General features: G+C 39.9%; 1 protein-coding gene across 1 annotated transcript in view; it reads right to left on the reverse strand.

Moving 5' to 3' along the window:
• The window catches only part of URI1 (URI1 prefoldin like chaperone), a 68,751-nt gene that overhangs the window by 23,331 nt on the left and 18,818 nt on the right, over nt 1-26,602 (reverse strand). Inside the window, exons 2-4 of the mRNA XM_063437912.1 lie at nt 16,416-16,450; nt 6,347-6,425; nt 5,198-5,333 (exon numbers count right to left, since the gene is read on the reverse strand). Coding sequence (XP_063293982.1) covers nt 5,198-5,333; nt 6,347-6,425; nt 16,416-16,450 — 250 coding nt within the window. The remainder of the gene's footprint in view (nt 1-5,197; nt 5,334-6,346; nt 6,426-16,415; nt 16,451-26,602) is intronic.

The following is a 26,602-nucleotide window of genomic DNA, read 5'->3' on the forward strand; positions in this document are numbered from 1 at the left end:
GACAGCTGTACAGAGCTGAGTATTCTCTTTGTAAAGATGCAACACTGCTATGGTGCTTAGAGTGACCCTTTAAATATAGAACAATCAAGTTTTCTGAAAACGAACGCAGAATCAAATAACGAAAGAAACATGAAGTAATTATTTTGCGATTTTGAGGTTTATTAACCTTAAAAAAAGTGTCTTCTTGTTGATTCCCATTCAGATCTTATAATCATCAATGGAGCAAAGGCTTGAGATTGTTATTTCAATAATCCTGGTAATTTTCTCTTTCATGAAGATTTTTTTTTTGCCCTCTCTAGATGATTTCTTTTCTTATGCTAAATAGTTTTGAATATTTTTGCCAGGATATTTATGCTGCAGCGCATTCTGTTATTTCTATTTTTGGAGGATAAAACTGAAAGTCTTTAAAAGAACTTTAATAGCTTAATATGTTGAACACATCTTTAGAAAGTTTTGGAAGGCAGCGTAATAGAACAGAAAGGATGCAATTACGGCCTCTTTTTTAACATGAAGCAAAAACGACAGTGCCATGTATTTAGAAAATATCTTGCAGACAGACCTCAACACCCGGGTGGGGGTAATGTCAGAAATACAGTCATCAAAAAGTTTAGTTTTTTTTCCCAGATTGTTTTATAGGATGCTAAAACCTGGCATTCTGATAATGTAGCAAGAATTAAGTCTTTATCACAAGCACTACAAAGAACATTGGGAAAAGCAATAAGAACACCGTAACATGTCAATCTGATAAATCTGTGAACAGATAGTCTGTATGTGATATTCTGCAAGGTTAGCCGAGTAACAATTTATAATATGCTTTGTTTTTTAGCTTATTTTTGGTGAATATAAAGTTACAACTGTCTTTCACATCAAACCTTTATTTGAAAACTTTAGACGGTTTGTTGCACCAAACAGCACTTACTCTCTGCCCCGAGAACAGACACAGAAAGAAGCCATTGTAGTGTTGTACTAATCTTAAGAATTAAGCTAGAGAGAGTCAAGCCAGACACTCAAATCAATCGTAATGGGCAAAACAATCCTTAATGCAGTATCCTGCACCCAACACCTAGATCAGTTTTTGAAAAGGAAAATCTAAAGGTTGGGAGAAATTGATCTTCTTGGATCAGTGAGGTTGACAAGAACACTATATTTGTGCCACAAGAACTGGTCAAATATTCAAATATGTATAACATATAGAGGATGGAGGAACCAAGGCAAGCAATCCAAACTAAGTGGGTTCTGGTTTCCAGTCAATTAGAACAGAGATATTTCCATTATTACTTTAAGTTTGACTGAGAGTATTTGCAGAATTGGTATAATAAAAGCATTCCTCTTTAGGTTACAGTTGTAATTATAGCAGAAATAGATGACCATGGCTGGGTAGGAACCAGAGCATTGCATGAAAAAAAAAAAAAAAAATTAACATTATGCTACGCACGTCCAGAGGAGTTACATAAAGAAACTTCAGCCACCTCCTCACTGGGTAAAGCAGTAAACCATCTAGTGCATATGCAAAATACTGAGGCTCAGTTTGGTGAGATGGAATCCTTGCATCACCAGGAGACTTTGTATAAAGGAAGGGGAATCCTATAGGTAATCTTGGCAACATCCCAAGATTTAAAGGAACACCATAGGGTCATTAAAGGGAATCTCCAGTGCCAGGAAAATCCGTTTTCCTGGCACTGCAGGTTCGCTCTCCCTCCCACCCCCCAATCCCTGGTTTCTGAAGGGGTGAAAACCCCTTCAGTCACTTACCTGAGGCAGCGACGATGTCCCTCGTCACTGTCTCCTCCTCCTACTGACTTCGTCGGCCGGTGGGCGAGACTGATCTCGCCAACCGGCCGGGGAGACCTAATGCGCATGCGCGGCGATGCTTTCAACGCTTTCCTATGGGGAAATGTGCGACGCTGGAGGTCCCTCACACAGCATGAGGACGTCCAGCGACGCTCTAGCACAGATAATCTGTGCTATAATCCAGGAAGTTCCCTCTAGTGGCTGTCTAGTAGACAGCCACTAGAGGTGGAGTTAACCCTGCAAGGTAATTATTGCAGTTTATAGAAAACTGCAATAATTACACTTGCAGGGTTAGGAGTAGTGGGAGTTGGCACCCAGACCACTCCAATGGGCAGAAGTGGTCTGGGTGCCTGGAGTGTCCCTTTAACACAAATGTGCATTCCTGACCCTATAGTGGTAAAACCACCATTTAGGTAGTCTTATTTCCAGCGCTGCGCGGGATCATTTGTCCTGGTCCTGCCGCGGATGCACCTTCTTGACTGACATCATCAGAATTGATGATATCAGCCAATCCAATGTTTTCACATAGGAAAAGCCCTGGTTTGCCAAAATCGCCAAGGAGGCAGGACGGGGCTAAATGCTGGCCTGGCCAATCAGCATCTCCTCACAGAGATTAATTAAATCAATGCTTCTCTATAAGGAAAGTTCTATAAGGAACGTCAGTGCTGCACAACCCAGTTAGCACCTCTAGTAGGCGTCTGAGGGGTGACCACTAGAGGTGTCCGTAGGGAACAATGTAAACACTGCCTTTACTATGAAAAGACATTAAGCTATAGTTGTTCTGGTGACTATAGTGCCCCCTTTACTCTTGATTTGGATGATTATTGATTATTTTTTTACCTCCGACGTGGTGCAAGAGTGCATATATGTTTCAATTCAATTTCACAGTAATATGCTCTGTAGGCAGGGAAAGGGTTAACGTAATTTAAAATAAATAAAATAATATTTTAAAAAGTTTTCTTTTCCTGTCATTAAAACTCATAGCAAAACAGGCTACACAAACAATCTCAGTACAAAGACATACTTTTATTAAGACACTTGCAGGCACAGTCTTATTGAGCCACAAACTAGTGGTTAATCAGTCCCTCAGCACTCAATAACAATGTACCAGTACTTCTTTCTCATTTTTTTTTTTTTTTTACAATTTCAGACATATGTGCTGCTCTTTCAGAATACAGACAATACAAATACATTAGAAAGTTCTGTTTCTTACTAATTCCATTAAAACAATTTTCTAGAACTATCCTAGAAACTAGTTCTCCCCAGAAAGTAACATTACATACAACCACACACTGCATAAAGTGTGTGTGTATATATATATATATATATATATATATATATATATATATATATATATATATATATATATATATATATATATATATATATATATATACACACACACATACAAAATACAAGATCCAGCGCACTCTCTCATTCCCTAAACAGGAATTTCAAATGTCACAGATTGTAAGTTTTATTTATAATCACCTGAGCTAGGCAAAAAATAATGGGGGTTTAATAACAGTATATGATCATACGTTACATAAGCCTGCCACAACCCCATTCTTGGTAGGCCTAATGCCTGCTATACATATATACACATAAACAAACACACGCACTGAAATCTACACATACATAAAGCCATCGCAGCACACGCCACATGCATTGCACACGGTTAGCAAACACAACAGTATTTACACCCAGCCAACATAACACCCTAATTTCACCTAACCAACATGGGAGAGAGAGAGAGAGAGAGAGAGAGAGAGAGAGAGAGAGAGAGAGAGAGAGAGAGAGAGAGAGAGAGAGAGAGAGAGAGAGAGAGAGAGAGAGAGAGAGAGAGAGAGAGAGAGAGAGAGAGAGAGAGAGAGAGAGAGAGAGAGAGAGAGAGAGAGACTAAACACCAGATATTCGCAAGTGAAATGCAAATGGTAAATTGAGGCAAAAATAGGTGTGACTATAGACGAGTTGGAATTTTTTTTCCCATATTTGCCATTTTTGCCTTGGTTTTACCATTTGAATATAATTTAAGAAAATTCTGAGTTTAGTGAATAACTCTGCCAATGTCCAGGTCTAAGCAGGGCCCAAAAACATTACAATTTGAAATTATTTATTGTCTGCACAATTGCATTGCCATGAGTGACAAGTAGATTAGGCTGCCACTATAATCCCTAAAACAAGTACACCTTTTATTTATTTATTATAGCATTATACCATCCTAGGAGGTGTGTGTTCTGGGCCAATCATCCATTTAGAAGGAATATTACAAAACAAAGTCTCAATAACAGATATGTTCCATACTCTTTAAATTGCATGCTATTTCAAGTAACATTAGCCAAGGTGCACTGCTGGATGTCTGCAAAGAGACAAATTGTGTATTCCCCAGTGGGAGTTGTATCAAAGCAGGAGCAAGAATCAAATTCTAAATGTGAACATTCAGGAGCCTGATTAACATTCTCCTTAATCAAGAAGAGAAGGTGAAGAGGCAACAGAATGTAGAGCATCAGTAGGGTTAAAGTAAGAACTGTTCTACCTATATGCCAGCTTGATTTTCCTATAGCCTTAAATGTGCTGTGCAACAATTTCAGATAGATTCCAATTTACATTCTATTTGTCAAACTGTGCATCATAAAAGAATACATTGCCAGTATACATTAACATTGAGCACTTCTGCTTACTATTTTTTAAACACGTTTTCTTTGTTCAGTAGATATGCCCAGCAAAGAGCCCTGGTTTATCTCTTTGCCACCCTTCTTCGTACAATGCGATGTTTGCTGCTTACAGTTACCACAGAAAAAGCTTTTTTTTTTTTTTTTAAAGATCTCAATACACAAGATATTCACTTGTGCAGGTTCCGTCATGCTGAGGGAAGAATAAAAAATGTAAGTAACGTTTCACTTCCGTTAATAGATTGGAGTATGTACCTCTACTCATTAAGTGTGGTCAGTGATATGCTGAGAACATCAGCTGATGCTCTTAGCCAAGCCAACACCTCCTCATCAGTGTGAGAGCCTGGTGACACAACCTCAGGGTTGAAGTGTTCTAAAACAGTTTAACTCTCAGGACCACAAGCTCAACTTGGTTGGAAACCACTGAATTAGAGTAATTAGCTGTATCTCAAGGGAAGAGAAAATAAAAAGGAGGAGTTACAGTATACATCACTTGGTTTTGTCCCTTAGAAAGATATAAGGGTTTACTTTGCCTTGTGGCTGCTATTCCAGGAAGACAGCAATTTGCTATATTGGGAGGCACAAAGGTTAGAGCCATGTTTTATTCTTAAACAATGTAAAACTTGTAAAACAGGCAGGCACAAGGTTCTCATCTAGGACTCAGAGACAGCTCAAAACATCAGTAATTTAAACTGTAGTCAATAAAAAAAAAAAAAAACATCCTATATACATACGTTTTTTTCTGTGATCAACAAGTTCACCGGCTTGTTTTGCTGAACATTTGGCAAACCAGTTGTCACCAAGTAGTACGGTAATTTCGTTTGTTTGGACGAGCTTTCCAGGCATAAAGGCAAGTGGCCCAAACGGTACCTGTCAAAAAAAAAAAAATCAAAAAAAAAAATCTATCAAATTACATCAACTGTGCCATAAGGCATCCTTAAAATTACAAAGCCATAACAAAAACAACTTGGTAAAATTTGGTGCTTCAGCTTTACCAATGAAATCCTACCGAGCACTAGTTTACCTGATATATAGTTCACCTGTGGGCAGCACATCACACAGGATGTGTGATACTCCTGAATAAACAGAGCCCAAACAAACTTAGGATAGCATTCACCATAACCTATACAAAGAGCATTAAATATGATTATCAGTGGCTGTAGGATAAAACATTGGTACATTTCCTGATGGAAGTAAAAGAAGGGCCACATTGAGATATGCATGTATTTTGATTAAAAATATAATTGGGATGCTAAACATGGCACAAGATAACTGAACACCGTATGTATGTTGATCTCCACACACACGGCTTCAAGAAAATGCCTTCTATATACACCAGAATGATCAGAGAGACAGAGAATACACAAGTATGTATACACATAAAAATCCCTTCTAACCCAGCCTAGTGTTTCTGTGAGTGTCCAAGCACAGACTTCCCAAATGAAGAGTCTTTGCAAGGCAGGTGCTCTAGGCAATTGCTTCCTCTTGAGTTTAGCTTCGCTGAGATAACCAAACAAGGATGTAACAGGACCGGTTATCTGATTGACAGCCAGGGGGTGTAGAAAGCTTAACTTATAAATTTGCTAATTTCAATACGCAACACTGATGCAGTTTAGAGTATTTTAACTTTTAATGAAGTGGTCTGGGTGACTATAGTGTCCCTATTGAAAAAGAGGGTCACAAGAGTGACAGAGTAAGGAAAAGCATAAAAGCAGATGGCAAACACATAGCTAAATACTAAATGTAATACATCAATAAAGTAGCACTATAATAAAAGTTTGCTCAAGTTCAAACAAAATACGAAGGGGAAAAAAAGCAAACAAATAATGAAATGGCAATAATCTAGTAATTAAAAAAAAAATCCTAGGGGACTATTTACCCACCATAACCTCATAGGAAAGTTTATGAGGCAATATGTGAAGGCGCTTTTCAAGTGCTTCATAATCACTTTCTACCTTCTTCCTGCAAGAAAAAAAAAAAAAGAGTAACATAAAGCACAAAGACAGTCTGAAATTGTAAAAATGTATTACGTTACAGAGCAAGATAAGAAGAAAAATCTATAATAAAATTTACCTGGTTACATTTCTACAGATCAATAACACATTTTGAAATATATTATATAATATATGTAGATAGAAGACATAGATCTTTGCAAAGATTAAAGAAACACACCAACCAATTTCTCTGTAGTGATTTGACTTCTTACAGCAGGTCCGCTCGGCCCAAACCCCTGCCTCCACAAGCTAGATCAGCTGATGCTCTGAGCCAATGAGCTAGCTCATTGCAGACCTTCACGTAGGAGCTTACAGCTCTACACAGGAAGTAGTAGAGCCAGGAAGTAGCACCAGGGAATCCCCACTTGGAGTGGTCCAATGAATACATGCATGCATATTTTAAGTATGTATTCATTAGGGGTATAGTCTAATAGAGCTTGCAAAAGCTGCAGTTCTTAGGACTTCAGCCTTTGAAAGCCCACCCCTTTTTCACAGGAAGTGACTTCCAGTCACTTGACAGAGAATTGTCCAGTCAGAGGCTTCTCATAGAGACCTCTATTTCTATGTGTGACAAAATGCCTTTTGTCACTGGATTTTTATATGACCAACTGCCCTTTGCCCCTGGCTGTTGGAGGAGCCTGATTACCAGCCTCCTCCCTCATGACTATGGCCCTGGGGGGACTATTTGGGGCTTATTGGCTTCTAAAAGACTTTCTGCTCATTTGAATCCATGGGAAGATGTGTCTCTTCCTCTCCCCTGTTTCCTGTCTATTGTTCCAGCAGGGCGTTGTCCCAGGCACACTGCCAGACCAGTTGGAACTTGTTGTTTTGCCCTTCCTCTGTCTCTCATCAGCTCTTGCTGTGTTTTAACCCCATGGCGATTTGACTGTGGTTGTGGTATCTGAGCGTGTTCGGCGATAGTGAGGGCTCAGATCCAAGCTATCTGGGGATAGGTTGAATGTGGGGGGTACTGTTAAGTAGAATAGGAATTATGTATTTTTATGTGTTACCGTTGTTGTGAATAGAGCCATTTTCCGTATGCTGGAGGTAATTGGCTTACCACACCCAAGCCATGCTTGCAGATGGTCACAAAGGGATTTTCAACTATCTTTTGACCCACTGGACCAATTTGTATGATTTTGACGTATGTTTGTATTTGGAGTATGCCGATTCTGAAAATGTAAGTTGTGAATGTGATGTATACTTTTAAAGTTATAAATATTGTGTAAAACTGTATTTTCCTGCCTGTGATAATTAAGTTAGACCATTGTGTTCAGTAATTATATCACAGGCAGAGGGGAGGATTTTGTGTGGGTGTGTCTGAGTGTATTGTACGTATTGATTGGTTGTTCTGCAAAAGTCTGTGGGCAGCACTATGTGTGTAAAATGTGCATAAAAGCAGAGTGTTTGATTAAAAGCTTCAGTTCTACTTCACCCTCAATTTATTGGGGGAATCTGCTACAAGGGATTGCTATGCTTGTCATACTCCCTTGCTAAAATCACTACTAAGCTCTTGTAAGAACGTGTTACTGCCTTGCTCTCTGGAGGAGTCTACGGTGGTTATGGTGTCTGCTGCAGCGTTAGGAGCATCCATCAACGGAGGTACCCAGTCGGGGTGCCCGTCGATCAGTTACACTATGCTATTTCAGCGTCTCTCCTGCCCCCAGTCCCCCCATGTGTCACAGCAAACTACCTATTCCATGTGTCACAGACCCCCTCCCCTCCATGTGTCTCAGACCCCCCTCCCTCCCCTCCATGCGTCTCAGACCCCCTTCCTCTCCCCTAAATGTGTCCCGGTAGCCCTTCCCAGTGTCTTAGACCCCTCTACCTTCCATTTGTATCAGACCCGTATCCTCTACCCTCCAAATTTCATTGTGTGAAAACTGTTTCAACAGTGGAGCTGAAGTAGGAAGTGAATCTCTAGAATGTAAGCTCATTGAGCAGGGCCCTCCTGTATGTCCAGTTGTATGGTTTCAATTACATGTCTGTTAGTCCACCTATTGTACAGCGCTACGAAATCTGATGGCGCTATATAAATAATAAAATAATAATAATAATAATAATAATCTCCCCAGCTGTTTCACAATGAAATTGGCACTTTTTTTAAATGGAGGTGTTAGAAGGATACTCCACAGCCACATAGCAATTCAGCAAGTTGAAGTGCTCTATGAGTGTGGGGTGCTCCTTTAAAAAATATATATATATATTTTAAAAACGGTTTAACTCCTTGCAATGAGGTGTAGCGGTTATGATGCTTGGAGTGTTCCTTAAATACATTTTTTTTAAAAACCCAAAAACATATTACAGGATAGTGTTGGCAGTGCCACTTAGGCCATGACTTAAAAATAAATAATAATAAAGGGACACTACAGTCACCAAACAGCTTTAGCTTAATGTAGAAGTTTTTCATATAGATCATGCACCTGCAGTCTCTCTACTCAACTCTCTGCCATTTAGGAGTTAAATCACTTTTCGTTTCTGAGGTTGCATCCCTAGCTATACCTTCCCTTGCTGTGACTCACACAGTTTGCATTAAGAGAAAAAAATTGTTTCACTTTCAATTAGATGGTAACATACTTTAAAAGTTATTTTCTCTTGCTCTCTAAATTGAACTTTAATCACACACAGGAGGCTCTTGCAGGGTCTAGCAAGCTATTAACAGAGCAGGTAAAAACAAATTATACTTTATTGCAAATTCTGTTTAATTTAGAAACATTGGATGACTCTTTACAGGATATGTTTAGGAAGGCTATGTAAATCACACACATGGAGAGGTTACTAGGGCTGCATAAACAAAGTGATTTAACTACTAAATGGCAGAGAATTGGGTAGTGAGACTGCAGGTGTATGATCTATACACCAAAACGGCTTCAAAAGAACTAAAAGTTATATTGGCGACTATAGCGTCTATTTAAGGGTTCTTGAGACAAAGAGCAATAAAAAGGTTTGCAATGAAAATTAAAAAAATGTAGATTGTAGGAAATACATCTGGCAATAGAAGTTAGCATTTCAGCTTCTCCTGTGTAAAATAACATTTATAGGTGTGTGGCCCCTTGTGTTATCAAGAGAGGCCACCTCTTTACATATTTCCAATTCTATGTAGAAAACGTGCTCAGATTCAAACTGGTTTCAGGGCTGCCTTCAGAGTGGGGAACGCAGAGCACCACATTTAGCCACCGACACATTACAGGGAGTGCAGAATTATTAGGCAAATGAGTATTTTGACCACATCATCCTCTTTATGCATGTTGTCTTACTCCAAGCTGTATAGGCTTGAAAGCCTACTACCAATTAAGCATATTAGGTGATGTGCATCTCTGTAATGAGAAGGGGTGTGGTCTAATGACATCAACACCCTATATCAGGTGTGCATAATTATTAGGCAACTTCCTTTCCTTTGGCAAAATGGGTCAAAAGAAGGACTTGACAGGCTCAGAAAAGTCAAAAATATTGAGATATCTTGCAGAGGGATGCAGCACTCTTAAAATTGCAAAGCTTCTGAAGCGTGATCATCGAACAATCAAGCGTTTCATTCAAAATAGTCAACAGGGTCGCAAGAAGCGTGTGGAGAAACCAAGGCGCAAAATAACTGCCCATGAACTGAGAAAAGTCAAGCGTGCAGCTGCCAAGATGCCACTTGCCACCAGTTTGGCCATATTTCAGAGCTGCAACATCACTGGAGTGCCCAAAAGCACAAGGTGTGCAATACTCAGAGACATGGCCAAGGTAAGAAAGGCTGAAAGACGACCACCACTGAACAAGACACAAAAGCTGAAACGTCAAGACTGGGCCAAGAAATATCTCAAGACTGATTTTTCTAAGGTTTTATGGACTGATGAAATGAGAGTGAGTCTTGATGGGCCAGATGGATGGGCCCGTGGCTGGATTGGTAAAGGGCAGAGAGCTCCAGTCCGACTCAGACGCCAGCAAGGTGGAGGTGGAGTACTGGTTTGGCCTGGTATCATCAAAGATGAGCTTGTGGGGCCTTTTCGGGTTGAGGATGGAGTCAAGCTCAACTTCCAGTCCTACTGCCAGTTTCTGGAAGACACCTTCTTCAAGCAGTGGTACAGGAAGAAGTCTGCATCCTTCAAGAAAAACATGATTTTCATGCAGGACAATGCTCCATCACACGCGTCCAAGTACTCCACAGCGTGGCTGTTAAGAAAGGGTATAAAAGAAGAAAATCTAATGACATGGCCTCCTTGTTCACCTGATCTGAACCCCATTGAGAACCTGTGGTCCATCATCAAATGTGAGATTTACAAGGAGGGAAAACAGTACACCTCTCTGAACAGTGTCTGGGAGGCTGTGGTTGCTGCTGCACGCAATGTTGATGGTGAACAGATCAAAACACTGACAGAATCCATGGATGGCAGGCTTTTGAGTGTCCTTGCAAAGAAAGGTGGCTATATTGGTCACTGATTTGTTTTTGTTATGTTTTTGAATGTCAGAAATGTATATTTGTGAATGTTGAGATGTTATATTGGTTTCACTGGTAAAAAATAAATAATTGAAATGGGTATATAATTTGTTTTTTGTTAAGTTGCCTAATAATTATGCACAGTAATAGTCACCTGCACACACAGATATCCGCCTAAAATAGCTATAACTAAAAACAAACTAAAAACTACTTCCAAAAATATTCAGCTTTGATATTAATGAGTTTTTTGGGTTCATTGAGAACATGGTTGTTGTTCAATAATAAAATTAATCCTCAAAAATACAACTTGCCTAATAATTCTGCACTCCTTGTAAAGGAGCCCCAGACAAAATATCTGTGCCATTGTAAGCAGAGTTGCGGTCTTGTTCTATTAACCCAAGGTTTGAAAAATTTGCTTGGAATCTAGGATCCAGCTCGAAAAGTTAGGACCCAGAGAAATCAACGTTAAAAATAAAATTCTTAAAAGGGACACTATAGTAACCAGAACCACTACAGCATGCAGTTGTTCTGAAGTCTATATCCTGTCCCTGAACGGTTTTCAATGTAAACACTGACTTTTCAGACAAAAGGCAGTGTTTACATTGCTGCCTGGTAACACCTCTAGCGACAGTCATTCAGACGGCCTCTAGAGGTGCTTACTGGGGCAGTGCTTCAAAATGTGCAGCACCTACGTTAATGTTCCCTATAGAGATGCATTGATTCAATGCACCTCTATGAGAAGTTAAATTGGCGCAGTGGCATTTTGTTGTGCATGCACAATAGTCTTCCAATGCTTTCCCATGGGAAGCATTCGATTGGCTGAGATCGTCAAGATTGATTAGCTCAGCCATGGACGTGGGGCCAGCCGCAGCGTTATCAACATGGCGTGGGGGAAAAAAGGTGAGTAAACACCTTTCCCGTGTGATTGGAGGGTAGACACACACACACACTCACAAGTAATTACTTTCTTTAAATCCACCCAGGCTCCTTACTTCTAGAGAGCTGGAGTGGATAGGCTTTCCCTGGGGTGCAGTGGGGCTGCTGTCATCTCCCTGCTCAGCTCCCTCTCGTGCACTGTTTAGTGAGCCAGAGTGACGTCATAACCCGGCTCCTGGCATCACTGCAAGCTGCGCGAGGGAGCAGAGCAGGGGGATTACAGCTCCCTCGCCGCGGCATTAAGTCGTCTGTCCGCCCACCTCCCTCTTCTCTCCATCACCCGGCCGCCCCGGCCGTCAGCCTCCCTCAGCTCTCCATGTGCTGGCTGCCCCCCTTCCTCAGCAATAAATGAGCTGGCCACCCCACTCCCTCTGTTATCCGCCTGCCTCCCTCCCTCTCACAGCTTTCCATGAGACGGTCTTCCTCCCTTACATCTCAATTAGCCAGGCGCCTCCATCAGTCAACAGCCTGCCTTAGCCCTCCATGATCCGACTGCTCACCTTCGCTCTCAGGCAGCTGGTCACCTCGGGGGCTAAACAGCCTCCCATGGCGATCTGGCGCCTGGGATTTGTCGAGCCCTTAACCCACAGGAATTCATGAACTGGCTTTTCACATGGAGTTCCTGCTTAATGCTTTCACCCCTATCAGTCAAAATGGGATGAGAAATGCCAAGGTTACAAATGTTCTAAACCAGTAACGCAAGGCAAACTGCAACCTAAAACTGTAAATCCTGAATCGGTATCCTGTCTTGCGAATGAGACTTACTAAGGCCTAGTTGATAAAAGTACACAATTGACTGTTACATGGAAAAAAGTTTCAAAAGAGTACAAGCCTTGCAAATACTACAAAATAGTGCAGTTAATTTCCACCCACTGGTCACTCCCTTTTAAGGGTCTTTTACTTCAAAAAATAAAATTCAACAGCCACCAGTCTAAATTTATTTTCATTACTGGATGCCATTTGGCATAACATGGTTGACTTTTAATATTTAAAAAAGTTTTAATAGGAAAAGGGATTGCTTCTTTGCCGTACTACAAGTTTCTCATGGCAGTGATATTTCAGCCCCTACTGATATGTGTCAAAACAATTTATAATCTAGTTCAAGGTCAAGTCGTTCTTATAACTTAACTGAGAAATAGTGTGAAGGTCACATCACAAATTGGACAGAAAGAGTTCATACACTGGCAAACAGAATCTGAGGTTTAAGGAAGACGAAAGCTCCCACTAAGATTGGAAGCAAATAAATAATTTTAAAATAAACTAATGGAGATTAAAGGGGCACTATAGGCATTAAAACATCTTTAGCTAAATGAAGCAGTTTTGGCGCATGGATCATGCTCATGTAGTCTCAGTGCTCAATTCTCTGCCATTTAGGCACCAAATCACTGGTTTTGGTTTACACAGCCCTAGCCACACCTACCCTGGCTGTGATTGACACAGCCTGCATCAAAATGGTTTCATTTACATTAAAATATTAACTAGCTTTAGAAGTGTTTACCTCTTGCTCTGTAATTGAACTTTAACCACACACAAGAGGCTACAGTAGGGTCTAGGTGGCTATTAACAGATAAGGAGATACAAAGTTAAACAGAATCTGCAATATGGGAGGTAACATTAGATCTCACTTTCCTGCATGTAACTTACACAGCCTACTTAAACACTTCCTGTGAAAAAATATCTAATGTTTAAACTTCCTGTGTTGCACATACTGCTAGACCTTGCAGGAGCCTCCTGTGTGTAATTAAAGGGAAACTTTAGTCACCAGAACAACTACAGCTTATTGAATTTGTTCTGGTGAGTAGAACCTTCAGGCTTTTTGCTTCAGGCTTTTTTTTCTCTTTTCAGAGAAAATGCAGTGTTTACATTACAGCCTAGTGATAACTTCACTGGCCAATCCTTAGATGGCTGTTATAGATTCTTCCTGGGTCATGGCTGCCTAAACTGCATCCAAATATTCAGTGTCTTCACCCTCTGCATGCAGACACTGAACTTTCCTCATAGAGATTCATTGATTCAATTAATCTCTATGAGGAGATGCTGATTGGCCAGGGCTGTGTTTGAATCATGCTGGCTCTGCCCCTGATCTGCCTCCTTGTCAGTCTCAGCCAATCCTATGGAGAAGAATTGTGATTGGATCAGGCCACCACTTCTGATGTCAGCAGACAGCTTGTTTTTTTGAGGAAAACAGCATGCAGATATACAGCTTTAGGCTTGAATATAGTAAGAGTTAGCTATATTTATGGAGGCATGAGGGGCCCGATGGTGGTTTTAACACTATAGGGTCAGGAATACATGTTTGTGTTCCTGACCCTATAGTAATTCTTTAAAGTTCAATCTACAGAGTAGGAGATATACAAGTTCTAAAGCAAGTTATCATCCGATTGAAAATGAAACCTTTTTTCCCATTCAGGCTGTGAGTCAATGTCAAAGGAGGTGTGGCTAGGGCTGCATGGACAGAAACAAAAAGTAATTTAACTGCTAAAAGGCAGAAAATTCAGCCATTTGACTACAGGTGCATGATTTATGCACAAAACTGCTTCATAAAGCTACAGTTGTTTTGGTGCCTACAGTATCCCCTTAATATGTATTCATTTTAGTATTAAGACAGAACACAACATGACAACAAGCAGATTGTCTCCCATGCCTCAATTTGCTAAAGAGAAACTCACGCTAAAATACAAGATGTTTTGCAAAAAAATTAAAAATTTGAAGTCACTGGTATTAATTCCCCGAGAGCCTGGAAGTGTGAAAGGCTATCATCTGGCAATGGAAGGGTACAAATCCTTTTTAAGTGCTTTTAATATTGTTCTAAAGCTAGCAATCCATAACATGACATTTACATTTCAAAAGTCACCATATTAACCAATACATTTCAATGCAAGATATCTTAAAATAGCAATCTAGCAGTGCCTTTACTCCTTAATTTAATAGCTTGAACCCAAATCGAAGAAAAGCCTACAAGGTTTGCTTGTGTATAGAGTAAAACAATACAAACATCATGGGAGCTCGCAGATTTCAATTGTGCAGGATATGGTTCTACAAAAACATTGATAGTCAATGCCAAATATGCTGAACGGATTTCAAAATACTAAATTGAGGGTATTTTTAGCACACCACTTGATGGTACATATGCTAAATATGAAGGCAGAACCATTTCAAGACAGTACATTTTTTAAAATTAAATATCATAGACTAAATGCTTAGCTTTTTTGATGTAACGATTCCAAGAAAAATTATACCATGTTGTATTGTCATAAATAAAGACAATGTGTATTGAAACACAATTTCTTATAGACAGGGATTCTAGGTGACCTATTCTATGGGGCAAAATTCATATTAAAACATATAATCCGTGCTCATGGATTTGTCTTGTATGGAGAGAGCAGAGGTGCAGTGTGTTTGAATAAAATATAATTACAAGGGTACGTTACTGTTAACATTTAATGAGTCATTTTCACGGCCTCCTTATAAAGAATGAGAAAAGATATTAAAGAGAGAGAAGACAGAAAATCCTTGGCTTCCTATTCATATGAAGTCATTAATAAGCGTATACAGGGCACTGGAAGTGTATATTATGACTATATCTAAAATATTTTGGCATTAACATCTTAAAAAAAAAACAAAAAAAACACAATGGTTGTTTATACTCTTGTTCTAAGAAATGTAAACATTGTTTAAACAGATTAGGTGTAAATAAAATAACACACTAAAGTATCAACAGAGATCCCCTTTGTTATCTCTAAAACATACACCTGACCATAAAATGGACACCAACTAGAATTCAGGAGTGGCGTGCCCATGATTGACAAAGATTGAGTGCCACAATAATAATCCCACAACAGCTGAGGAGCTACCTCTTGGCCATTCCAGCTCTAGAAGGTGTAGACCTAGAACTTGTAGATCTTACTAATTTTAGTGAGTTCCAGAGGTGTTGAAGATACAGATCTACCAGAGGAAGACACTTGAATAAGTATATGAATCTTTGAAACCAGTAAATGGAACATTAAAGTTTCCTACTAACATCCCTTTGATTTCAAATGTAAATGAAAAGGTAACTGAAATGAAGTCTAAATGGCTTTTTTTTTTTTTTTTTTTTTTACACAAGAACAGGAAATTAGTCAAACTGCCAATATATTCTTCCTCCCCTTAGACATTTCTTAAAGAGAAGGTAACCTCGCAATCAAAGGGGGAAAAAAAAAGGGGGATTTTTATGACTTAATACACGACACGTTTCAAAATTCCAAAACAAGAAGGACATTGCTTATCACACCCATGGGGAAAAAAAATAATCCTCTATATATTATTATTTTATTATTTATATAGGACAAATTCTGTAGCGCTGCATACGGTATATCCCTCCATTTACTTAGATTCACAAAATTAAAAGGTCCTTGACATTTATTGATGTGGGGTGAATCACATGATTGTAATAATAAGCCTAAATCATATTAGAAACAAACTGCAACATAATATCAGGAGGCAAGTGGAAGAATGATTTTAAAAAGGATTATTCTGAGCCTTAATATTCTGCAGGCTAAAATATTGAACTGCAATATAAACAGCATAACATAAAAGGTTACTTTATCTGTATTTTACACTTACCAGTGTTGGATTTTTTCCTTGCAGCCGCTGACCACCTGTCATTAAAACAGATAACCACTTATGAAAAATATGAAATACATTGTGATAGCAAGTACAGTAATATCAATATATCAGGAGCATGAAGCTTACAGATTCCACAGCACCCAACTAAACATTTTTATTTGTCAAAGCAAAGACTAGCGAATGTTAGTTTGGAAGCTAAACGCTTTATCACATCCTCCTAGCTCAGGCAGATAACAGGAAAACACCAATGTCATTTTTCTCTGCTTCCTATTCCTGCATAGTATCTCGCCTTAGCTGATATCGTTGATATGACATGAAGAGACATTTGCGCAGATCTCTCCACCCCCCCCCCCCCCTTCATACAATAATAATAGAATAATAAAAATGGGCAATTTTGATAAGAAAAGATCATCTTCAGGCAAGCGGAGGAGAAAGGAACATCACGATTTGTTTATTACAGTATACAGTGAATGCAAACACTGGATTTTTCCTCCGCAAGTAAATAACAGCAACAAAACTGACATAATAAAAAGGTTAATTCCGTTATTAAAAACACAAGAGGAAAATGCAGCATTTATTAACGATATCGCAATGATTATCATGATTTAGTGTGCAATTATATCTTTGTAAAGGGAATTGAAAATAAACCCTTTTTACATGAATGTGAATACCATTTGCTGCAAAGTTGAATGGAATTATCTATCCTGATATCCAAGATCCGTCATCCGGATACTGTGCCGAACATTATTCGAAGGAAGTCTCCAAAATACAATGCAATCAAAAGGAACATCCCAATGAGCGATTACATCAGTTTAAAAACTTGCTGCAGGATTACTCTTTATACAGACCAGCAGTTTTGCTTATTTTTTTTCTTCTTAAAATAAAACTCTCTACAATCTCTGATTTGGTTGAATGATCCGGAATTTGATTCTCTAAAGGCAAGAGACATGTCCCCAATAAACGCAAAGCCAGCTCACCATTAAAAGTGGCCAACCTATAGAAACTGAATTCAGGGCATACAGTCCACATGAGAACACTTTAACAGTGATTAACACATGGGCTACTGTGAGTGGAATTGGCCAGTGGATGGCAAGCATGCTTGACCGGCTGGCATGCAAGTTATTGAAAGGGCCCAATCGCCTATTCGTCAACAGTAACACAAACAGTGTAAGTGGCGCTACCTACTGGCCCACCCCATCCATATCACCCAAAGGTATTGCATTATAGATCAATAAAAATACAATAAAATTATTTAGAAAATGCTTAACAAGAGCTAATCTTTAAAGAACAACGATTACTATTATACAAAAAATAAGTCCTCCGCTCAAACTACCAACACTCCCGGGCGGGAGCAATGACTACAGTACAAATCAATCTCAATACATACGATAAAAACTAAAGAAAAGAGTTACTAGCGCAATATCCCAGGCGTAGGACTAACCTAAGGGGTTTGCCTTGACATGGCAGATGAGCTTGCACTCAAGTGGCCACTGGAATGATACTAAATACCTCCAGTCATTTAAATGTGCATAGAGATTTGGGGTAGTGCACAAGGAACTCTTTTCTTTGTTTTTTTAAAATTATTATGCTATTTTGACGCACCAACATTTTCTCTAGCGCTGCTCAATGCGTGAATAACTTACCGGCCTAACTCTTATACATAGTCTACTGATCTCAGCATCTGTTCAAATTCCATACACAACCTTTCTTTATGATATTGTGCAGCCCTTTACACAATTAACTGACACTGTGGATAATAATCAATTTCAGAGACATATTAGGGACACGTAATCTAACACTATGCTTTGTTAAATCACAGAGTGTGATCTGGTCTCGTTAACAACTTCTCCCCTTTTGGCCAGCTGCACTAGGAATGCAGCCCTGAGCTGACCTTTAATGGGACATATCTTCAGCTCCCTAAAGTGACTGGTTTAATGGCAGGATTCAGAGGTTGCTTGTCCATTACAGAGAAACTGCATGGGGAGGAGAGAGAGGTTTGTTTACATAAACTATATATACGCAAGTATGTCTACTATGTGCGGGAGTATGAATGTATGTAAATGTGTGTTACTGTGCGAGGGTGTCAAGGAAGTAGATGAGGGGCAGAGCAGACATAAGCCAAACACAGCCCTGGCCAATCAGCATCTCCTCATAGAGATGCATTGAATGAATGCATCTCTATAAGGGAAGTTCAGTGTCTCGGTGCAGAGGGTGGAGATACTGAATGTCAGTCATACTGTGCAGCACTGCCCCAGGAAGCACCTATCTGAAGAATGACCAGTGGGAGGTATCCCTATGCTGTAATGTAAACACTGCATTTTCTCTGAAAACACAGTGTTTATTGCAGTAAATCTGCAGGGATAGATTATACTCACCAGAACAAATACAATAAGCTGTAGTTGTTCTGGTAACTATAGTGTCCCTTTAGGTTGCTGAAATGCTTTACAAATGAAGAATGTATAATCTTTTTTTAATTTACAAAAAAATTTCAAGAGAAATTGGCACTTTTATAAATCAAAGGGACACTATAGTCACCCAGACCACTTCAGCTCAATGAAGTGGTCTGGATGCCAGGTCCCTCAGGTTTTAACCCATCACATGTAAACATAGCAGTTTCAGAGAAACTGACAGCCGCTAGAGGCGCATCTGCGACGCTGGATGTGAAATTTGCATCCAGCGTGCAGAACGTCCATAGGAAAGCATTGAGAATGGTTTTCCTATAGACAGTTTGAATGCCTGTGCGCGTGCGTATTCCACTCCACTCGGGAGCTCACGTCGGCGGGGGAGGAGAGGTCACCAGCCCTGCGCTGAAAAGGGTAAGCTGCTGAAGGCAGGGATGTATTTACCATAAGGCAAACAAGGCATTTGCCTAGGGCCGCACTTTCAGGGGGGGCACCAAAAAATGCCACCCCAAGCTCCCAGACAAATGCCTTGTTTGCCTCATGTTCTGGGGCTGTCCACCTTACTATGAGTGAGTGAGTGTAGCTGTCAGTGTGTGTCTGTGAGTGAGTGAAAGTGTGTGTTTTTCAGTGAGAATGGGTGTGCCTGTGAGTGTGTGTCAGTGTGTGTATGTAATTTTATGTGTATCTGAGAGGGTGTGCCTGTCAGTGTGTATCTGTCAGTGAAACAGTGGGGGCACCCTTAGGGCACTACAGCATCAGGAAAACCACTTTGTTTTACTGACACTATAGTGATCCTTTAACCTTATTATACCCCCTGGCTGTCAATCAGACAAAAGATCCTGTTACTTCCTGGTTGTTTAACTTAGTGGAGATATACTCAATAGACAGCAATTGCCCAGAGCACCTACCTTGCAAAGACTTCTCATTGAGCTGCACTGGGAAGTCAATAATTGGACAGCAACACAAAGTCTGGGCATGGTTACAAGGGGAGGGCTTGCAAAGGATTTAAGCAAGATCGGCACCTTTTGCAACCTGGTTTTAGATATACGCAGATGAAAACATGCATAATTAAATACGTGCATGTTTTCATTGGGTGTATATCTACTTACCGTAAGTTATTTTTATGGTTTTTTTTTTGTTTTGTTTTTATTAGGGCAGTGGAGTGTCCCTTTATGTTTTTGGCTTTCTGTGAACAATAACAACAACTCACAGAAATCTTTGCTGTGGCCATAAGGCATTGTGTATGGCATGAGTGCAGTAGTGCTATAAGAAATTATGTAACTATCGTTTTGGCTGAAATACTTCCTGGTTTGGTGGAGATATCATTGCCAAAGCTGGACAGCTTGAGGATTTGTAGCAGAAAGCGCCAACAACTAGAACTTATTATGCTTTTATGGAGATCAGCATGCAAACTCCCTAAAACTGTAAAACATTTCTTTTTAAATATATGTGACTGTACCATGTCAGGAGACAAAAATATAATCAATCAGGACTGCTCTTTTAAGCTGCCATTTTGCTCCAACACAGAATTATGCTCTGGTGCCCATTTCACGTCACTGACAATAGATTTATGCCAGGCTGGCGAAACATCTGCCAGCACATTTGACTTTGCATCCAAAATGAAGAAACTATATATATATATATATATATATATATATATATAAAAATAAATAAATCTAAAACAAAAACAAACAAGTCACGACTCTTGACACTAAACAATCTCTCAGTTCTGTGAGACAGAGGAATGTTTAGATATTTTAAGAATGTGAAGCATTGCTAAACTGCAAGAGGAGACTACAGAACGTAATGCTTTTTCAGTTTGATTAGAAAATCTCCCCTCTTGAAATATAGCATACTCCACATTGATGAGAACATATTGTAATCAAACATTAAACTGAGAAGGCTGATATGTGCACCTGTGCATTGGATATGTTGTTCATCCATCACATTATTGGTGCCTCAAAAGGTCGATACTTTTTGTCACATATTGATAACAGAGCTGCTGATTCCAATATATTTACTGCTGTAATGTACTGACATTCTTAAAGGAGTAGACTTATTGAATACAATGTAACATCAGCACGCTTATAATAGTTCCAAAAACCTTACTGACCAATTGCAGCTGTTAAAAAGTCTGATTCCTTGATACTGTTGATTTGTTTCCGGCAACGCAGTATGAATGTATTTAATGCCTAACTACTGTCTGTTTTAGAGCAAAATAAACAAAAGTAAATACATGTTAAAATGTTTTTTTTTTTTCTTCCAGGATGATACAAACATCTCTGCATTTTTATCACGTAGGTAAAATAAGAAACAGCCTATATCCATTAATGATGTCTATGGAAACTAGAAGAAAATGTACGAACAGTAATAAATATTTATGAAAACAGGCACATAGAAAATATGAAAACATTACAGGAGATTGATTTAAGAAGGTGGGAAAAAAAAAAGCAAAGTGGAAAGAGATACATACACACTATTATACAAATATTGGAGAACGACAAATTAAATTTAAAACAAACATACACATTGAGTATAGAAAATTCAGGCACATATATGCACGTACACACATATACATATAAAATAAAGAAGCTATGTTAATGTCCTATGCTTGTCCATGCATGAAGTAAGACAGAAGTCTTGCAAAACATAAGAGCAGCACATTCATTAACCTCAACACGATAATCCTTTCATGGCTGCATATTAACTAGTTACATATTCATAATCATTTACATTATTTAAAGGGCCGTCTATGAGATTTGCTAGACTATATCCATTAACTACAGTGATAAAGGTTACAGAAGATATTTTACTTAATGTTTCCAAGAAGCTACTTTAATTAGCAAATATGCAAATGAAGCATATTTTTGACAGATAGGGCCAATGCCAGCAGTTCATATGTTCTTCCAATAAGCCATATTTGTTTATAAAAAAAAAAAAACTCAGACCCTCAAACAAACATTCTTTTGTTTTTACTAAAGATTACTAAAGAAATCCTTGGAAAAACAGACAATTTATTTATCAGAATTATTCACAAAAGGGCCAAGTGTCCAGTAGAAAATTAGAGTTAAACAATGTATCCTTTCATTTGAATACCTGTCACTATATTTTATATCGGCCTTATTATTATTATTATTGCAATTTATATAGCGCCAACAGATTCCGTAGCGCTTTACAATATTATGAGAAGGGATTTAACTATAGATAGGACAATTACAAATAAACTTACAGGAACAATAGGTTGAAGAGGACCCTGCTCGATCGAGCTTACATTCTATAGGAGGTGGGTGTAAAACACATTAGGACAGGAATTTGCAATCAAATAAGGTGGACTGCCCTTTAGGAGAGGGCAAGAGACAGGTATGTGAGGTAAGGGTTAGTCTTGGAGGCCATATGCTTTCCTAAAGAGATGGGTTTTAAGGCACTTCTTAAAAGATGCAAGACTAGGGGAGAGTCTGATGGCCTTCAAGACCCCCTTAAAAACAGGACATAACCTGGGCTGCGTCCTTTCAGATTCTTCGTCTCATGTGTGGACGGTAAGAGGATAAATTAAACATATATGTGTTTCCCGACCCCAGCAAAATGAGAATGCTGCAAATGTGGCATTTTATCCCATCCTTAACACAATGTGTTCTATGGGCCCTATATTATTCAAAACCTTTCAAACATCTTTTCTGAACTACATTACATAGTTACATAACAAATTTAAGTATGTTAGAAACATAGAATGTGACGTCAGATAAGAACCATTCGGCCCTTCTAGACTGCCCAATTGTCTAAATAATCTCATTAGTCCCTGGCCTTATCTTATAGTTAGGATAGCCTTATGCCTATCTCACGCATGCTTAAACTCACTCACTCACTGTGTTAACCTCTACCACTTCAGCTGGAAGGCTCTTCCATGCATCTACTACGCTCTCAGTAAAAGTAACACTTCTTGAAAAAATTTTATATTGAAAGGTGTGACTGCTTTCATGGGCATGAGATAAGAATCAACTACATTAAGTAGTTTTATGTTAGAGGTATTTCTATTCTTATAGGAAAATAATAGGGAAACCACCACCTCACGCCCATATATTTACAATATATTTATAGCAGTAAGGAGTTGACTGTTCACATACTTTTGCCTGTTTTCGCTACCACAAAAGTAACTGGATGAAGGAGGTATGACACTGCAGCAGGGTTCGTCAAATTTCAGATGGCGACTAAAAACTTTGCACTGGCGTCTGGTATTTGTCAGCCCTTTAAAGGACCACTCTAGGCACCCAGACCACTTCAGCTTAATGAAGTGGTCTGGGTGCCAGGTCCCTCTAGGATTAACCCTTTTTTTTTTATAAACATAGCAGTTTCAGAGAAACTGCTATGTTTATAAATGGGTTAATCCAGCCTCCAAATCCTCTAGTGGCTGTCTCACTGACAGCCGCTAGAGGCGCTTGCGTGATTCTCACTGTGAAAATCACAGTGAGAGCACGCAAGCGTCCATAGGAAAGCATTGTAAATGCTTTCCTATGAGACCGGCTGAATGCACGCGCAGCTCTTGCCGCGCATGCGCATTCAGCCGAAAGGGAGGATCGGAGGCGGAGAGGAGGAGGAGAGCTCCCCGCCCGGCGCTGGAATAAAGGTAAGGTTTTACCCTTTACTCTGCATCCAGCCCGGCGGGAGGGGGTCCCTGAGGGTGCCAGGGCACTATAGTGCCAGGAAAACGAGTATGTTTTCCTGGCACTATAGTGGTCCTTTAACAGACATCTTCAACTGCTCTCTCTTTTCTGGCATTGTCCCTGCTGACCTTAAACATGCCACTGTAGTACCTATACTAAAAACCACCCCCTCTAACTATCATCCCATATCCCTGCTCCCTTTTTCCTCAAAGCTTCTGGAAAGACTTATCTTTACCCGTGTGTCTCATTTCCTCAATTCCAACTCTCTCCTTGACCCTCTTCAATCTGGCTTCCGCCCTCTCCACTCTACTGAGACTGCGCTTATCAAAGTTAGTAACAACCTAATCGCAGCTAAATCCAAAGGCCACTACTTCATACTAATTCTTCTTGACCTCTCAGCGGCCTTTGACACCGTTGATCATGCTCTCCTTCTTCAAACTCTTCAATCGCTTGGTCTCTGTGACTGTCCTCTCGTGGTTTTCCTCTTATCACTCATTCAGTGTCTCTTTTTCTAATGATACCTCCTCCCCTCGTCCTGTCTCGGTTGGAGTCCCCCAAGGCTCTGTCCTTGGTCCCCTTCTATTTTCTCTTTATACTGCCTCTCTTGGCAAACGTATTACCTCTCTTGGATTCCACTACCACCTGTACGCTGATGACACCCAGCTATATCTCTCCTCCCCGGACCTCTCCCCTGCCGTCCTGCAACGTGTCACTGCTTGCCTTTCTTCCATCTCTGACTGGATGTCCTCCCGCTTTCTGAAACTCAATCTCTCTAAAACTGAGCTCCTTGTCTTTCCTCCTCCTAATACTGATCTTCCTCTTTCGCTCTCCCTTCAAGTTTGTGGTACCCACATCAGTCCATCCTTGCAAGGGCGCTGTCTTGGCGTCATACTTGATTCTGGCCTCACCTTTCAGCCTCACATCCAGCATGTTGCCAAATCCTGTAGATTCCATCTTAAATCATAGCCCGCATCCGCCCCTTTCTTGTGCCAGATACTACCAAGGAGCTTGTCCATGCTCTAGTAATTTCCCGCATGGATTATTGTAACCCTCTCCTGATAGGTCTTCCCAAAAGCCATACTGCACCGCTACAGTCTAATGAACGCTGCTGCTAGACTGATTTTCCTCTCTAGTCGTTTCTATCACACCTTTCCCCTCTGCCAGTCCTTACATTGGCTTCCTGTATGCTATAGGAGTCAATTCAAAGTACTAATTCACACCTATAAAGCACTGAACAACTCTAGGCCCTCATATCTCCTCACAGACCCATAGGTATGTCCCTTCTCGGTCTCTCCGCTCTGCCTGTGACCACCTCCTGTCCGTTGTCCGCACCCGTACGGCCAACTCATGCTTGCAGGACTTCTCGCGGGCGGCTCCCTTCCTATGGAATAGCCTGCCTACTGCCATCTGACTCTCCCCTAGTCTTGCATCTTTTAAGAAGTGCATTAAAACCCATCTCTTTAGGAAAGCTTATGGCCTCCAAGACTAACCTCTACCTCACATACCTGCCTCTTGCTCTCTCCTAAAGGGCAGCCCACCTTATTTGACTGCAAATTCCTGTCCTAATGTGTTTTACACCCCACCTCCTATAGAATGTAAGCTCGATTGAGCAGGATCCTCTTCAACCTATTGTTCCTGTAAGTTTATTTGTAATTGTCCTATTTATATAGTTAAATCCCCTCATATAATATTGTAAAGCGCTACGGAATCTGTTGGCGCTATATAAATGGCAATAATAATAATAATAATAATAATAATAATAATAATAATAATAATAATAATGCCATCCGAGGGAGCATTGAAGCCGGCCACCCTGGGGAGCATGGAGACGGCGATATAGGAAGCGGTAATCTTCCTGCAGCTCCCTCACGTTCTGTTTAGTGATGCCGAGAATCAGAATATGAAGTCACTTTGGTCCAGTCATCACTGCAGAGAGCGTGCAGGTGAGCAGAGAGAAACTGCAGGAAGATTAGAGAGCAATTCCACTGGACCCCAGGGAAAGATCCACTCCAGCTCTACAAAAAGGTAGGGAGGCTAGGTGGACTTAAAGGGACACTATAGTCACCAGAATAACAGCATATTGTATTTGTTCTGGTGAGTAGACTCATTCCCTTCAGGCTTTTAGCAGTAAACAATGTATTTTCAGAGAATAGGCAATGTTTACATAACAGCCTAGGAATATCTCCACTGGCCACTCCTCAGATGGCTGCTAGAGGTGCTTCCTGGGGCAGTACTTTCCAGTGTGGCCAGGGGCCAGTGGCTTTACACTAAAAGTGGAGATTGGTTCAAGTACAAAGGTACGAAACTTGTAAACTGCTATACTGGTCACTTTGTATGCAGCATTTTGCAGAATTAATTTTAAATCCCCATACGTGGGTGAATAATGAAGATTAACTTTTTATTTTGAAATCCGGTTGCTGTTTTCCATCTATTTTGTGCATATATATGTGTGGTTGGATCACCACATTCCATAAAGCGAAGGAGTGGGGTCACCGCAGGAAAAAAAAAGTCCTGTGTGCATATATTACTCCAGCATTTGTGGATAATTTATTGTATTTGGAGCCAGTGACTTGATGTGGTCATGGTGCCTAGAGTCTGTATGTGCAGCATTTTGTTTTGAAACACAGCACACACCAAGTGTAACCCCTAGGCTGTCAGAGGTGTAACTCCACCTCTGTCTGCTGGAAAAAACTAAACTTTGGGCTAGCTAATATCAATTCTGCATATTTCTATGAACTAAACTGCATTGATTAACAGGGCGTAGTCAGCTACTGCTTTTAGCCAATGAGAGGAGATGACCTCAGCATCCGTTTTCAGCATAGGTACATCATTAAAGCATGAAAAACCCAAAGCATCCAACAGGACCAGAGTAGTCCTCACATCATAACCACTAAAGAGGGCTGTAGAAGTTATAATGTTTGGAGTAACCCTTTATTTCTGTCTTAAATTACTGCACTCACCTAAACATGCATATATTTATAAGGAATCTGCTGGGGCTGATACACACAACACGTCAGAATCTAGCACACTCACTCAACTTTAAAACTAGTTTCAAAGGCCAAATGCATACACCCAATTTTAAGGGGTCCAAATAAAAATAAATCTCACTGTTTTGTAAATATAT

The sequence above is a fragment of the Pelobates fuscus genome, chromosome 12 (genome assembly GCF_036172605.1).
Source record: "Pelobates fuscus isolate aPelFus1 chromosome 12, aPelFus1.pri, whole genome shotgun sequence".
NCBI lineage: Eukaryota > Metazoa > Chordata > Amphibia > Anura > Pelobatidae > Pelobates > Pelobates fuscus.